General features: G+C 38.7%; 1 protein-coding gene across 1 annotated transcript in view; it reads left to right on the top strand.

Annotated features, from left to right (window-relative positions):
• OTOF (otoferlin) overlaps positions 1-13,992 on the top strand; it is a 214,156-nt gene extending 200,164 nt beyond the window's left edge. Inside the window, exons 38-47 of the mRNA XM_058164751.1 lie at positions 386-513; positions 867-1,037; positions 1,747-1,907; positions 2,560-2,702; positions 4,105-4,193; positions 6,001-6,099; positions 9,868-10,109; positions 10,527-10,705; positions 12,025-12,125; positions 13,785-13,992. Of these exons, the coding sequence (XP_058020734.1) occupies positions 386-513; positions 867-1,037; positions 1,747-1,907; positions 2,560-2,702; positions 4,105-4,193; positions 6,001-6,099; positions 9,868-10,109; positions 10,527-10,705; positions 12,025-12,125; positions 13,785-13,965 (1,494 nt within the window). The 3' untranslated portion in view covers positions 13,966-13,992. The remainder of the gene's footprint in view (positions 1-385; positions 514-866; positions 1,038-1,746; positions 1,908-2,559; positions 2,703-4,104; positions 4,194-6,000; positions 6,100-9,867; positions 10,110-10,526; positions 10,706-12,024; positions 12,126-13,784) is intronic.
• Positions 13,993-14,890: the final 898 nt, after the last annotated feature.

Here is a 14,890-nt window from a genome sequence, read left to right as displayed (position 1 = left end):
AATAGCAGTAAAGCAATTAGGTTTTAAAAACTCTAAATTTAATATGTTTGAGAGACTAAAAAATGTCTTTTTGTAACACTAAAAGTAGTAGGTAAAACTTTCTGAGAAAAGTTCCTTTAGAGCAAAGTATCCCAAACTTTTCAGTTCATCGGCTCCCTCGTGAAGTTTCAGATTGTTCATTAATCCACAAACGTTTATTATATGAATATAATTAGATAAATACTGATTTAATAAATACTACAAATAACAACAACCACAACAGTAATGGATAGTCCCATCAACCCTTGAGGGTTGATATTGACCACTTTGGGGAGTTCCTGCCATATAGGAAGTACCACCACTTAAAAGTCTTTTTCTCTTGATTGTTGGTTGACTTCCCTTCCAGGCTACTGATTTGCATCCTGCTGACATCAATGGCAAAGCTGACCCTTATGTTGTCATCAAACTGGGAAAGACAGATATCAAAGACAAGGAGAATTACATCTCTAAACAGCTGAACCCAGTATTTGGAAAGTAAGAGTGAATCAGAATGAGTGTTAAATACTACAGGATTACATGGAAGCCAGTTAAGGCATTTAGATGTTATTTGTGTACTTAAAAAAAACAAGTTACTAGATGCTACCGTGAAAAATAGGAGCACATGTGCAATGGCATGAGTTTAATGAACTAACTTTAGTGCAGCCCTGAATTCTCCAAGTTTTTGTTTTTAGTTCTACATTTTGTTGCTCATTTTAGCCATAAGCATACCTCAGGAACAAATTTTCTTCAAAATAGCCAAAGGATGTCTTTTAGGTTTCTGCATAAAACTCTCCATTTCATGGAAAAGTTGATCCCATTTACCGTTGTTTCTGTTTCCTCCCCTATAGATCCTTTGACATTGAGGCTACATTCCCTATGGAATCCATGTTGACGGTGGCTATTTATGATTGGGACTTGGTGGGCTCGGATGATCTGATTGGTGAGACAAAAATAGATCTGGAGAACCGGTATTACAGCAAGCATAGAGCAACATGTGGCATTTCTTGGAACTATGCTCTGTAAGAATTGTTAATTTTCTCATTATTTTAAAATGTTAAAATAATAATGTTAAAATAATGTTCTAATGAGGCTCCCAAAAGCTAGCCCTTTCTCACCCAAATTATGGACCTACCTTTTAATAAGAAAATATTATTAAATTTGTATTTTTGGAAAGATATAAATCACATCTTTGACTTTCAAACCTGCCTATGTCTTAGGAAGTCTTATTGATCAGACTGCCATGTGAGTTTGAGTATTTTAAGAAACAAACGTATAATGTTTTTAGGAATAAAGGAAGTTCTTTTCATCAAGTCATACTGTTAGTCTTATTAATCCAACACTGACTGCTCATGATAGATAGAAGAGACAGAAAAAAATTCTGTCTAAAATCTAATAGGATTTTGGCACATATGCCCTACTTCAACAGATAAAGCACTTGCTTTGCATGTTGAAAGCATTAGCTGTATCCCCTTTGTCTATCATGTGTAGTCAGCTAAGGTAAGTAGTGAGAAGTGCAAGTGAGAATAGTGTTTCAGATCCAGACTTATTTAAGGTGAGATCTTGGTTTTATTTGTATATCAAGAAATACTTCTATGGTCATAAATCATTCTTCCACTTATTAATGCAATCTTATAAAACAGCATCCTGATTTTAAAAGAGCATCTGTTAAAGGCGGGATTACAAATTTACAGACCTGAGGACTTGATCCGACAATCTTTCTCTCCACAGCCATGGATATAATACGTGGCGAGACCCCCAAAAGCCTACCCAAATCCTATTCAAGCTTTGTAAAGAAGGAAAAGTTGATGGTCCCCACTATGGCCCTGGAGGCAGAGTGAAGGTAACCAATCGAGTCTTCACCGGCCCCACTGAAGTAGAGGATGAAAATGGTAAGTGCTGAAAATCAAGGCATGATGTATGAGTTTATGAAGCATAACCTTGTATTATTTTATAACCAAATTGTGTTATTATACTGTAAAAAGATTGACTTTAGAAGTAAACATAGATTCAGAATCCTGAGAATTAAAGGTTTATCTTCCAAAAATCAAAATCTTCACTCTTGTGGCTGTAAAGATATACTTGAAAATGTCCACAATTATTAGAGAAATGTTAAATCAAGAATGAGACTATGCAGTAGCTTGAGTTATGAAGGAAAGAGATAAGGCAACTTTCTGTTACTCACTTTATCTTCTTTCTCCTTCGGTGATTAATAAATAAAATTAAGTTATTCAATACAAGCAACATTTTACTAATTTATTTAATTTTCAGAAGATGCATGTGAAAACTTTTCATTAATCTTAACCCAAAATTTGGATTACTTTCATTCTACTTGGACCCCATTATTCAAACACACTTTTTCAAATATAATCCTTTATTGTGGTATATTTAATTGTGTTTGGCTTTCATGGGGTGACTTGGTTTTTGAACTTGTACCCTGCCCAGCATCTGTATGGATGAGGAAGGCATAAATAAATAACAGAACCAACCTTGGTTGCATTCTTTCATTGCCTCGAGTCTTTGCTGTGTTCTCCATGCTTGCAGGTCAGAAAAAGCAGACAGATGAGCATCTGGCACTGACTGTGTTGCACCACTGGGAAGAAATCCCCCGTGTGGGCTGCAAATTAGTGCCTGAGCATGTGGAAACAAGGCCATTGCTGAACCCAGACAAGCCAGGCATTGAACAGGTACTTAGCAATATTGTTGTCTCCCCATGCAGTGTTCTATTGGCCTAGCACCTCAATTGTATCTGCATTCTGCTATAACTTCTGTTTGTGTCTTATACTCTTTCTTATAAAGTCTAAGCATTACGCTAAAGACCTTTCTTGCATAAACTTATGACATTTCTTAATACCTCTGAGTCTGATCAGATCATTGTTGAGACAGTCCTAAGATGTTGTGATACTCAACATTTAAAGGGCGTTTCTAAAAAGCTTTGGAAAGAGTTTACCGTTATAATCTTTTATGAGTAGAAGTCCACACTGGTTGTAGAGGAGTCCTTTCTTTCTTTCTTTTTTTTCATTTGTAAATGAAATGTATAGAGTCAATATTAGGAACTGATCCAATAAAACTGTCTCCTTTGATGGGCTTTAGGGTTGGTCACAACATAGGACTTGGAGGCCTGAACCTAGGAGGAGGTGTACAGTCCTTTTAGATTTAAATGGGAGCAGTTCTTCATCCTGCATAGCTAACACATTAGGGAAGCTTTACACAAAGCTTGGATAGGAATTGAAGTTATTCACTTCAGAGCTATCTTAAAGTGCACTACCATCAACTTTTGGATGGCATAGTTCTTGATAGCTTTTTCCTTAGAGATACAAAAGACATCATTCTGTAGGCTGGAAATGTCTTCAGTCCTACTTGGCACAGCTACTATTCCTTCTTGTTCTTTTCATTTTGATGCTGAGAGGTAAAAGAGCTTAGTAACCCTTTAGAGCACGGGTGTCAAACTCGCTGTGTCACTTAGCTGTCACCTGACATTTTGCAATGTTTTCCCCATTCGTGGAGCTGGGGTGGGCGTGGCCTCCGTGTGATACATCCAGCTGCCAATTTGACACCCCTGGTTTAGAGAAACAGTTTTCCCAGCTTTAATCAGTTGGGCAGAAGGAGAGTCCACTGTTTAGCTTATTAGTGTATTAATATGACAACTGTTCAGTGGCAAGAAGGTGGAAATTAGGAGTGTGAACTTGGTTACGGTAACAAGTTTCTCTGAAAGAACACATGTGTTCCATGAGCCACCAATTGATTGAATAGATTGGTAGAATATGAGTGACTTACTTATTAGAGCCTCTATGTTCTGAAGCAATGTATCTCTGAAAGCTAATTACACTGGACTGAGAAAGCAATGAAGGAGGGATGTTCCCTTTGAGTTGAGTTGATGTACTTCAAAGAAGAGTTCCACTGTCCATAATTCAAAATGGACAATTCAAACCTGGCTAATCTTGTGTTTATAAAATATTGGGATGAACAGGGGTTTATAATAGAGAAGATAAACAAAGAAGCAGTGGAAGCCTGAAAATGGAATCCAGTGGTAAGAAGTTAACCATGGCGGCATCAGGAACCAATAACTGGGTCTTTCCAATATTGCAGGGACGGCTGGAGTTATGGGTGGACATGTTCCCGATGGACATGCCGGCACCAGGCCCTGCCATTGACATCTCACCACGGAAACCAAAGAAGTAATGCCTTGCCCTAGTTTGGGTGAGGGGGGTGGGATTCTACTTGGAAAGTCCTAAGTCTGATGGGGTCAGTGCATGCTGGAGAAACAAGACATCCTCCAGGTGCAAAAGGATGAGTAATGTATGACTGGAACTGAGAAATAGGAGAGAGAGAGAAAAGATAAAATTGTAATTATCAGTGTTTTTATATATAATTGAATAGATAGAGAAAAACATGTTTATAGCATTTTTAAAAACTGATTCTGTAGGAAAAGATGCATTTCCCAGGAAAAGATCAATTTGGTTTAAGGAATTACTACACATGCACTATGAATCCCTGCCTATAACTCAAAGCACTGCTTTGAATTCAGATGTGAAGTTCTGCACAGTCTTTGGAGATGACTTTTCTGTTGGAACAAGACAGATTGATTGTCATGCTTCACATGTATAAGTTCAGCCTTTTCTTCTATCTATTAAAGTGGCTCCAATCTTTGTTCAAGCTTCCTCGTGAGCCAGAAAAAAAGAAGACAATGCTTTAATGCAGGGGTCTCCATCCTTGGCAACTTTAAGACTTTAAGCTTTGTTGGCTGAGGAATTCTGGGAGTTGAAGTCCACAAGTCTTAAAGTTACCAAGGTTGGAGACCCCTGCTTTAATGAATCCTTTATTAAAATTAAGCCACACTTTTTTTAGTTTATGCGGAAAGCTAAACATGGTCACTGATTTATGAATTGCATTTGATTCATGAATTGCAAATGAATAAACAATTTATTCTAAATGTTTTGGAGGCATGGATAATCCTAAATAAGAGAGAATAGTGAAATTCATCATCTATCACCATTTTTGATGATAGCAGAGAGCAGTTGTCTTCAGGCTTTTCTTGATGGGTTATCTATGAGCATCTGGTTGCTACTGTTGGAAGCAAGATGCTACCTTAGAGAGATTTTGGATGGGAATTCTTGGGCACTTCTTGAGTTGATTATCCAAGTTGACTACTCAAAAGTCTTATATATATACATATATATATATATATATATATATATATATATATATATATATATATATATATATATATATATATATATATATATATATAATGTACATACAAAAGTCTTATATTATATACATATACATACATACATACATACATACATACATACATACATACATACATACATACATACATACATATATATATATATATATATATATATATATATATATATATATAGTATATGTATACACGCAGAACATCATTATTACTAATGATGTTACAGTTACTTCTGTACAGATTAATAAGGAAGCAGTGTTAATAAGAATTATTTTTTCTCCCAGATGCCCACCTTAAACTTTGGTGGGAAATTACACTGTTTTGGAACAACATCTCAAAAATAAAACAGATTGGGTCAAGGCATGGGAATTTGAACCTTACCTTGTTAGAGGGTGGGTTATGGACAAAATCAAAAGGATGTCATTTGGTGCCCACCCTATTCTGACTAACATAAGCTTATTTAATAGCAAACTCTCTAACTATGTTGCCAAACATATAGTGGCCTGTGATTAGTCAATAAAAGCAAATTTGGATTGAAAGGATATCTGCTGTTTCTTTGGAGAAGTAGGGGGCACTTTGAATTTGAGGAATCCCAGAGGAAACTAAACAAGCCCAAGATATAATGGTCTTGTTCAAGCAGTTCAAATCTTCCTGGGTGGGGGTGGATGTCTTAAAAGTATATGCACGTTATTTTTCTTGGCAACCTTATACCCTCAAGATCCACCTCCATCCTTCCTCTCCTCTGCTCACCCCTGTCTCCCTTCCTTCCTCCTTGCCAGATATGAACTTAGAGTAATAATCTGGAACACTGATGAGGTAGTCCTGGAGGACGATGATTACTTCACTGGCGAGAAATCCAGTGACATTTTTGTCCGGGGGTACGTACATGCGGCCCCTCAAGGCCAGTTGGGTATTCTGTGTGTGAGCTTTCTGTGATTTTGGTGCCGCTTGGCTCTCAGGTCTCTGCAGATGATGGCTGATTGTTTCATAGGCAAAGCATCTGCTCTGTGCAGGCAGCAGTAATGGATACTTTGCTTCTCTGTCCTGCCCCTTTCTTATGTTTTGTATGTTTTTGTACTTGTGTGCCACTGTCTGCTGTGCGTGATAGCTCGGTATGAGCTTTTGGCAATTCCTGAGAACATCAGTGAGGTTATCCTGAAGATGATGAAGTCAGACATGATAAGGAGTTATTGACCAAGATTTATTACTCAGCCCATCCAAGAGGCAGGACTATTTGAGCAAGAGAAAGCACAGAGAAGTTTACTTTTGATCCTTTGTAATTCCTGTGTTGGAGGTGCCACCATTTAGATCTGCCTAGTGTACTTTCCTAGTTTTCCATAAAGAACTCTATAAAGTTCCATGAGCTCTACCAATACTTCTTCATAAAGTAGGGAAGTACAAGTATTGGTAGAGCCAAAGAACTGCTTTCAAAGCAATTTCCCCTAGCAAAATAAAGTCTATGGTGAACTAGGAGCATTCTGGACCATCTAAAGGTATTTTTGTTGTTTTGACTTCTTTTGTTTCCCATCTATGAATAGTCTCTTTACAATTATCGTTTCATACATCCAACTACATCATGTACATGCTTAAAAATGTGAACAAGTAATTGGAAAATCTGTGCATCATAGAGTAACTCCTGCTTAAAAAATGAAACTGTTTGATGGTCTCTACATAAGGAACCCCTTGAGTTATTTTATTAGGCACATGCCAATCTCTCTTATGTGACGTGGGAGCTTTAGCATAGTTTCACTGGTTTGACCAGAACACTGATGAACACATGATATGCTGAGTAGAAGGAAAACAAAGAATCTCATAATGATAAAGCAATCAGTGGCATATACAGAGAAGAAAACAACTGGACATCTTTTTGTTATATAACCCCGTTCTTCTATTTATGGATCATCAAGAGGGACATTTTTATACATATATATGTGGAACTGTCAGTACTCTAGTGCACATGCACATTCAGTCATACTTAAGCCTGAGCCAGTAGGAAACACTGGATACACAATCCCTTGCAAGCCATGATCAAAGGAATTAATCAAAGAGATGTCAAAGAGGAAGGAGGGAGAAGCCTAGAAGAAGTATGAGATCTGTCTGTCTGATAAGCTAATGCCAGTGAGACAAACAATCCTGGGATAGATTGATCATTAGTTTCAACAGCTATGAGATACCTTCATAGGAAAAGGCAAGTGATCAGAAACATCTAAAACAATAGCAGAAAACTAAGTGGGCATATCCAAAATGTTTCTGTTAGCCAAGCAAATCTTCTGTATATATAAAAGCCAAATACCACTCACTCATCTCGAAATCTCCAGAACGGTAAAGCCTACAAACTTGAAATTTGGCACGTATGTTCCTCTTGGCTTCTAGGTGCTCGGTAAGAAAGATTTTTTTGAAATGACCAGATCATTAGTATTTCATATACAGTATTATATTCACACACTCTGATGCTAAGGAGTTAGACGTTCTACTCCCCCTCCCCACCTGAAAAGAACTCTGTTCCAACTGCCAGTTGACTTCTTATATTAAGACACTCTGATTCTACGTTTTCACTAAACCGGGCATGGGCATGGCCAGCACATGACTCATCTGGCCTGCGGGCTGGGACATTCTACTCCCCTTTCCCCTCTATTCCAATTACCTTATATTAACACACCCTGATGCTACAGAGTTACACATTCTACATTTTCAGGCTTTAAGCCCGATCACATAATTTCATAACAAAGCACAAGCATCCAGATAGTGGTTTAATATAAATTGTGTATCTAAGTAACTCAGAAGCAATTCATGAGCTGATCCTGGAGGGAGAATACTGGTCTTTTTTTTCTTGACGAATACAACACAAAACAGTATTGGGTTTTGAGGAGTACTCATTCCTATTTAGATTTTTTTTCTACTTAAAAAACATTCCTCTTAGTAATTTTGGATTTTCTCTTCCATATTTGCATAGCCCAATGCCATGTGGCCTCCAGACGTTGGAATAATAGAAAAGCCCAGTCGGCTGTTGTACAGCAGAACATTATGAAGATTTCTGCTGGTGGGATTCATGATGGTGCAGTGATTTGATTGTTAGAGAGCAGGGGAATCACGTGACTTCCATTCAAGATACAGCCTAACATTTCACAGATGTACTTTTACACTTTCCCAGTTAGATGCACTTCTGCCAAACCACCCGGTCTAAGCTATATATATATATATATATTTCTGACTGAATGTGGAGTGTTCTTGTCTTCTGCCTTTCTGCATGCTTTCGGAAATTGAAGTGTTAGTGTGAGTGTTCTGCTTTTTGTGAACCACAATTCTCAGTCAAAAGGCAGAGGCCTGGCTTGGCAAGGAGATTGTGCGGATGGGAGCATTGAACAAGGACGGCTTGCTTCTCTATTGCATGCTTTGGAGGATGGGAAGAGCATTTTGGACAATCATTTGGGGACATGTCAGGCAAAGCCTCTTATTTGTGCAAAATAATCTCACCACAATGGAACAATCAGCCTCACAGAGGACATGGTCTGTTTTCAGCTGTATCAAGCAGAATCATGCAAATGCTCAGCATGAAACTCCTGGGGAAATCTATGAAATAATTTTGGTATCATGGCAGAATTTCCTGATGTTTGACTGTCATTTCTGAAAACCATCATAAACTCAACACTGGTAATAAAGACAACATTTCAAGGCCAAAGCTGAAAAATGATTATTTTTAGCTTCCAAGAATTTATTTGGAGGTTCAGAGTGTTGTTTGTATAGAAAGGCAAGGTTGTTTCATAATTAAAATATGAACACTTCTGGTATCCCCAAATGAATGTTGTTCCTTGAATTCTAATGGGAAATGTTCTTGACATGTGCATTCTCTTGACAACCCAAGAGAAAGAAAAATTACGGAAAATACTTCCTTTCTATTTCCATTCTCTGCTTAACAGAACAATTCCAAATCTTTTAGAATAGGTGTGAATTCTACTTAACATATTTTTAAAAATCACTTTCACATTAAGCAATGCGGTCATTTTGTGAAATAACAATTTGACTGCCTTCATTCAGAGTAATTCAAAGTACCCCCTGGGTCACTTGGACTTCTAAAGATTGCTGCATTTTGAGGTCTTTGCTACTACTTTTTGTTACTTACAACATGGAGTCACACTCAAGCAGAAGACTTTTTAATCGGTTATTCCTCAGTCTGTTTTGTCTCTGTGAGATAGGCCACTTCAGAGATTACAGGAATGCTACTCTATATCAACATTTTCTGAATTTCTTTCTTGCACTTTCCATTTAATCATGAGTATGATTTTTTTTTCTTCCTTTATGGCTCATCTGTTCTTTCACTAAAATTATATCTATATTACACTGGTTCCTTTTAAAAATATTTGGTTTGCATTAGTCATTGCCATTATCCTGCTGGCTGTGGATGATGAGACTTGCAGTCCAACCCATAGAGAAGGTGCTAAATTAGAAGTAGATTCACGCCACATCCTCATGGTATCTTCCATCTCCCTGCAAACAAAGCTTTCCATCTTCCCAAATGATATTTTGCCATCCCTCTCCACTGCTGATTGAGTTCACCCAGAATGAACTCAATCATTCAATGATATGCCTGGTTTTATTTCCAATCTCATCCGTTCTTCTGATCAACTTCCTTGTTTTTCTTCATGCAGGTGGCTGAAGGGCCAGCAAGAAGACAAACAGGATACTGATGTCCACTACCACTCACTGACAGGAGAGGGCAATTTCAACTGGCGCTACATCTTTCCTTTCGACTACCTTGCAGCTGAAGAAAAGATTGTTATTTCTAAGAAAGAGTCTATGTTCTCCTGGGATGAAACGGAATACAAGATTCCAGCCCGACTCACATTACAAGTGTGGGATGCTGATCATTTTTCTGCTGATGATTTCCTTGGTATGTCAGAGGCCTTGATTGCTGATCAGATTTAACTTCTGGAAGGCAGATGTTCCTGGATTAGAAATACAACTGAAACTGAAGATGGGCTGGCATAGGGGATGATGGATAATCCTCTCAGGAAAAAGTAACAAGCAGAGTTTAAGACTGTGGGGATGTCATCAGTAGTTTGTTTTATCAAATTGCACCAATTAAAATGAAGATGACATACATTAATCTGAGACTCATTAATTTTAGTATTTTGGAATGTTCCTATAAAAATAGAAGCGGGCCTTATAAATCCCATGTTCCTTTTCAACTTAAAAGTTGAGCCAAAGAAACATAGAAGATTTTCATATTCTGATTTATCTCTAGCAGCCCTTGTCTCAAAGCTAAAGGAATCATCAATATTCTTCCCTTCTCTTCATACTCCCATAGGAGGCATTGAGCTTGACTTGAACCGCTTCCCGCGTGGTGCTAAGACAGCGAAGCAGTGCAGCATGGAGCTGGGAACTGGTGAAATAGAGGTGCCCATGATCTCTATCTTCAAGCAGAAGAGGGTGAAGGGCTGGTGGCCCTTTTTGGCTCGAAATGAGAACGATGAAATGGAGATGACGGTAATGTTAATGCGGGAGACCTAGCATTGCTGTTTAAAGGAGAGAGAGAGAGAGAGAGAGAAATGAGAAAACCTAAAGCCAAGACAATTGGAAAAATATTATTTTAGATTGTAGAAGTGAAAGGGAAAGTCCCTAAACAGGCCCAGAAAGACTGTAAGGAAATTATGGGCTAAGCAATAACTTATAAGTAAGGACAACTCACATAGAATAGCATTCCTATGGAGTATTCCTTGGATTGTGTGGCTTTATAATAATAGCTCAGTGCTTCCTTCCAATTCTTCATATTGATGGGTAGGTGTTAGGGATGAATATGGTAGAGAGATGAGCTTGCTGGAGACATACTTGCTCTATTACCAAAGCGACAAATGGTAAAAATACCTTTAGTCCACAATAAACAGCGTTTGTAAGTGGCTAACATATTTCCTAATTCAGAAAAATATAAGAAAGGGCTGGAGGTGCATAATAAGACTTGCAAGATTTGATGTCAGTGCTATTAGGTAGACCAGACCTATTCTCCACGGGAAGGATAAAGCTAATTTTATTGAGATGGGCTATAATAACAGATTTTTACAAGTGTCATTGTGCTGTACCTCCTCCCCTTTCTGTAATTATAATTCTGTGATTATAAATAATATATGATATATTATATTTCTGTGAATTAGGCAGGTGTGTGAGCCACTTATGAATGCTTTCATAAGAGCCGTGGTAGCATAGTGGTTAAATGTAGTACTGCAGGCTACTTCTTCTGACTGCCGGCTGCCAGCAGTTCAAATCTCACCGGCTCAAGGTTGATTCAACCTTCCATCCAGATTGGTAAAATGAAGACCCAGATTGTTGGGGGAAACATGCTGACACTCCAAACCACTTAGAGAGGACTGTGAAGTACTTTGAAGTGATATATAAGTCTAAGTGCTATTGCTATTGTTGCTTGTGGATTTAAGAGATGTTTACCCTTTGTAGCTTTAGTAATAGAGCTAGGCTATTTTAACAAATATGTGAGGTTGGCCCCAACCTTCTTATCTTTTCATAAGGGCCTAAAGACATGGCTTTGCCAGTCAGCTTGGGGGCCCTGGTAGGGGAACAGAGCAACAGAGGTGATTGATTAATAACAAACCTTCCCCCCGACTCCCCCCTCTCCCCATGTATCTTTGATTTTATAAACAAATACATAATAAATATTTCCATCAAGATCATTTCCATACTTTCTACAAATATCTACACAATATCCTTCTTATCATACAAATGAGTTCACCTGTACCTTTATCTTATCTAAAAGCATAGCCTTGTTCATTCGCTGTGATCTTTTCATCCCCCTGCAGGGTAAAGTGGAAGCTGAGCTTCATTTGCTGACAGCTGAGGAAGCTGAGAAATGTCCAGCTGGATTGGCTCGTAATGAGCCAGACCCATTGGAAAAACCCAAGTGAGTGCATGGGAAAGGATGATGGGAGCAGGGATATCCAAGCAGACTGATACCCTGTATCCTGTGTGGATACTGAATTGGGGAGGCCATGGGAGAGTTTATAAACACACGGTACTATGGCAGAAAGCAAAATTAGACTGCCTCTGTCATCACAAGGACGCAGTGGCTTAATGGGTAAGACGCTGAGCTTGTTGATCTAAAGGTCGGCAGTTCAGCGGTTCAAATCCCTAGTGCCGCGTAATGGGGTGAGCTCCGGTTACTTGTCCCAGCTTCTGCCAACCTAGCAGTTCGAAAACACATAAAAAATGCAAGTAGAAAAATAGAGACCACCTTTGGTGGGAAGGTAACAGCGTTCCGTGCACCTTTGGCGTTGAGTCATGCTGACCATATGACCACGGAGACGTCTTCTGACAGTGCTGGCTCTTTGGCTTTGAAACAGAGATGAGCACCGCCCCCTAGAGTCGGGAACGACTAGCACATATGTATGAGGGGAACCTTTACCTTTTTACTGTCATCACCCGTCCTTCCCCATGACTCCATTCAGTTTTCCTGTTTTTCTCTTACTTATATGTTGTTGGCCTCTCTCTTCTCCTTGCCCCACCCTGCCCTAGCCGCCCAGATACCAGCTTCATCTGGTTCCTGAACCCTCTCAAGTCCATCCGCTACTTTATCTGGCATACCTATCGTTGGCTTCTACTGAAAATCCTTCTCCTCGTTCTCTTGCTCCTTATGATTGGCCTCTTCCTTTACTCTATGCCTGGCTATCTGGTCAAGAAACTTCTCGGGGCCTGAGTAGGCTTCCTTCTTTGCCCAGGGTATTTCTGTTTTTCCACCTATTCATGCTTACAGTATCATTTTATGCCACAATAAGTCCATTGTAAATGTAGGCTGGCTGAAGTGAGGATGGTAGGTCGCTTGCAAATTATAATGCTGCCATTCCCCAAGGTAGAATGCATGTTCTTCTATCCAAACATATGAGGGTTTGCTAATGTCGTTGACTGAGTAGTTGTGGCACGTTCAGAGATAGTTTTCTGGATGATTGTATCAGATCGTTGCAGATTGGAATTTTAGGCTTGAAAACAAGCCATGGAACTGAACATTCAAGTCCTAAACATCCAAGAAAATAAAATTCTTGGTGAGGAGAAAAGGAAATTCAGAAAGCCTCTAGCTCACAAAAATCCCTCCAAAAGCTGAGGAGTAAACCTAGTACACTCTTCCAAATGGCTGAGTCTTGTGTTAGGAAAAATGCATCCCAACATCCTGTCAAGGATTTATGGATGACAAGCTGTTTTACTGGGGCTTCTGAAGCAAGATTGCAAAAGATAAAACCTTTTTTGTTAGCTTGTTATTAATGAATAGTGGCCATCAAGGTCTGGATAGGTTTCTAACCCTTGTACCTTACCTTAACTGATACAAAAGGATTTGTCAAGTATTTGGTGGGTGATGAACAAGGCTTGTTGTTGTGTTTGATTTAGCCTCTCATCAAGAATTTTCTTGCGCCATCAGGCCAACAATAGGATAAATGAGAAGGTGCCAAATCTTGCTTATTTTGGTAGCTTTGACATATTTAAAGAAGCAAATTTGCTATGGAACAGTGGGGGTTCTTGGGATGGTATGTTGTAGACAACAGTTGAATATTTATTCTTTTTTCCTTTTCAGTCGCCCAGACACATCCTTCATCTGGTTTCTGAACCCACTCAAGTCTATCAGATATCTCATTTGTACCCGTTACAAATGGCTCATTATCAAGATTGTCCTGGCTCTTCTACTTCTCATCATGGTGGCCCTTTTCCTTTATTCCATGCCTGGTTATATGGTCAAGAAGCTTCTGGGAGCATGAGACAGCTGCCCTGTTCTCCCATTTCTGACCTGACTGTCAGAAACAGCCTTTCATTACTGTTTAGTAGGTTCCTTATGTATTTCTGGACCTTTTCTTTTTCTTTTCTTTTTTTTCTTTTCTTTTCTTTTTTCTTTTTTGGATTTTGGATTTTGAAAGCAGGAGTCAGATCCAGAATTCCTTTATTGTTGCTTTGTGACTTGAAAAAGGAAGAATTGTCTCCCTTCCAAGGTTTGCTGTAAGTTCTTTTTTTCAGCAGTGTCCTTCAGTCTCTTCAACAACTTAATGCCTCCCCTCCCACATTTATTTGTTGTTGCCTAAATTTCAGTGTCTTCCATGAATGAATTAATCTTAAATGGAATTACCTTGACAACCAGGATTCCATTTTGTGTGGATTGCATTTATTCCATCTCTCCCTTCTTTTCTGTTTTTTATTGTTTTCTTCCTTTGCTGATATCACAAAGTGTGTCTCCCCAAAAAGCTGAAATTTCGAAGGATCCCTTTTCATATTATATTTGGAGTGATCAGCTACTTAAGAAATCTTGGCATATTTTCTTGGAATCTGATGCTGCAATTTCTCCTTACTATGAAAAGAGATTGCCCTCTGCTCCTCTGACCATGTGACAGTTTATTGCAATGGAAAGTGGGAAGGCTTGCCCTCCCAAGGTTTTGCATGAAAATAGCTAGCAACGTCCTAGCTTCAGACAACGAAAGAAGCAAAGCATTTTGTTTTGTCGGAGTGTGTAATGTAGTGGTAAGAGTGTGAACTGCAATGGCCCCAAGCTATGGGTTCAGTTTATAGGTAGATTATTATTTTCCTCATTTTGGTTCCTTCTTTAAATTTGTTGTGAGGTGCACGTTATACCCAAATAAACTAAAACTGACACATTTCAAAACCTAATTATTAAATAAAAAGAGCAGGCAGTTC

The sequence above is a fragment of the Ahaetulla prasina genome, chromosome 1 (genome assembly GCF_028640845.1).
Source record: "Ahaetulla prasina isolate Xishuangbanna chromosome 1, ASM2864084v1, whole genome shotgun sequence".
NCBI lineage: Eukaryota > Metazoa > Chordata > Lepidosauria > Squamata > Colubridae > Ahaetulla > Ahaetulla prasina.
Note: the sequence above shows the minus strand (reverse complement) of the source record. Positions and strands in the feature narration are given on the sequence as shown.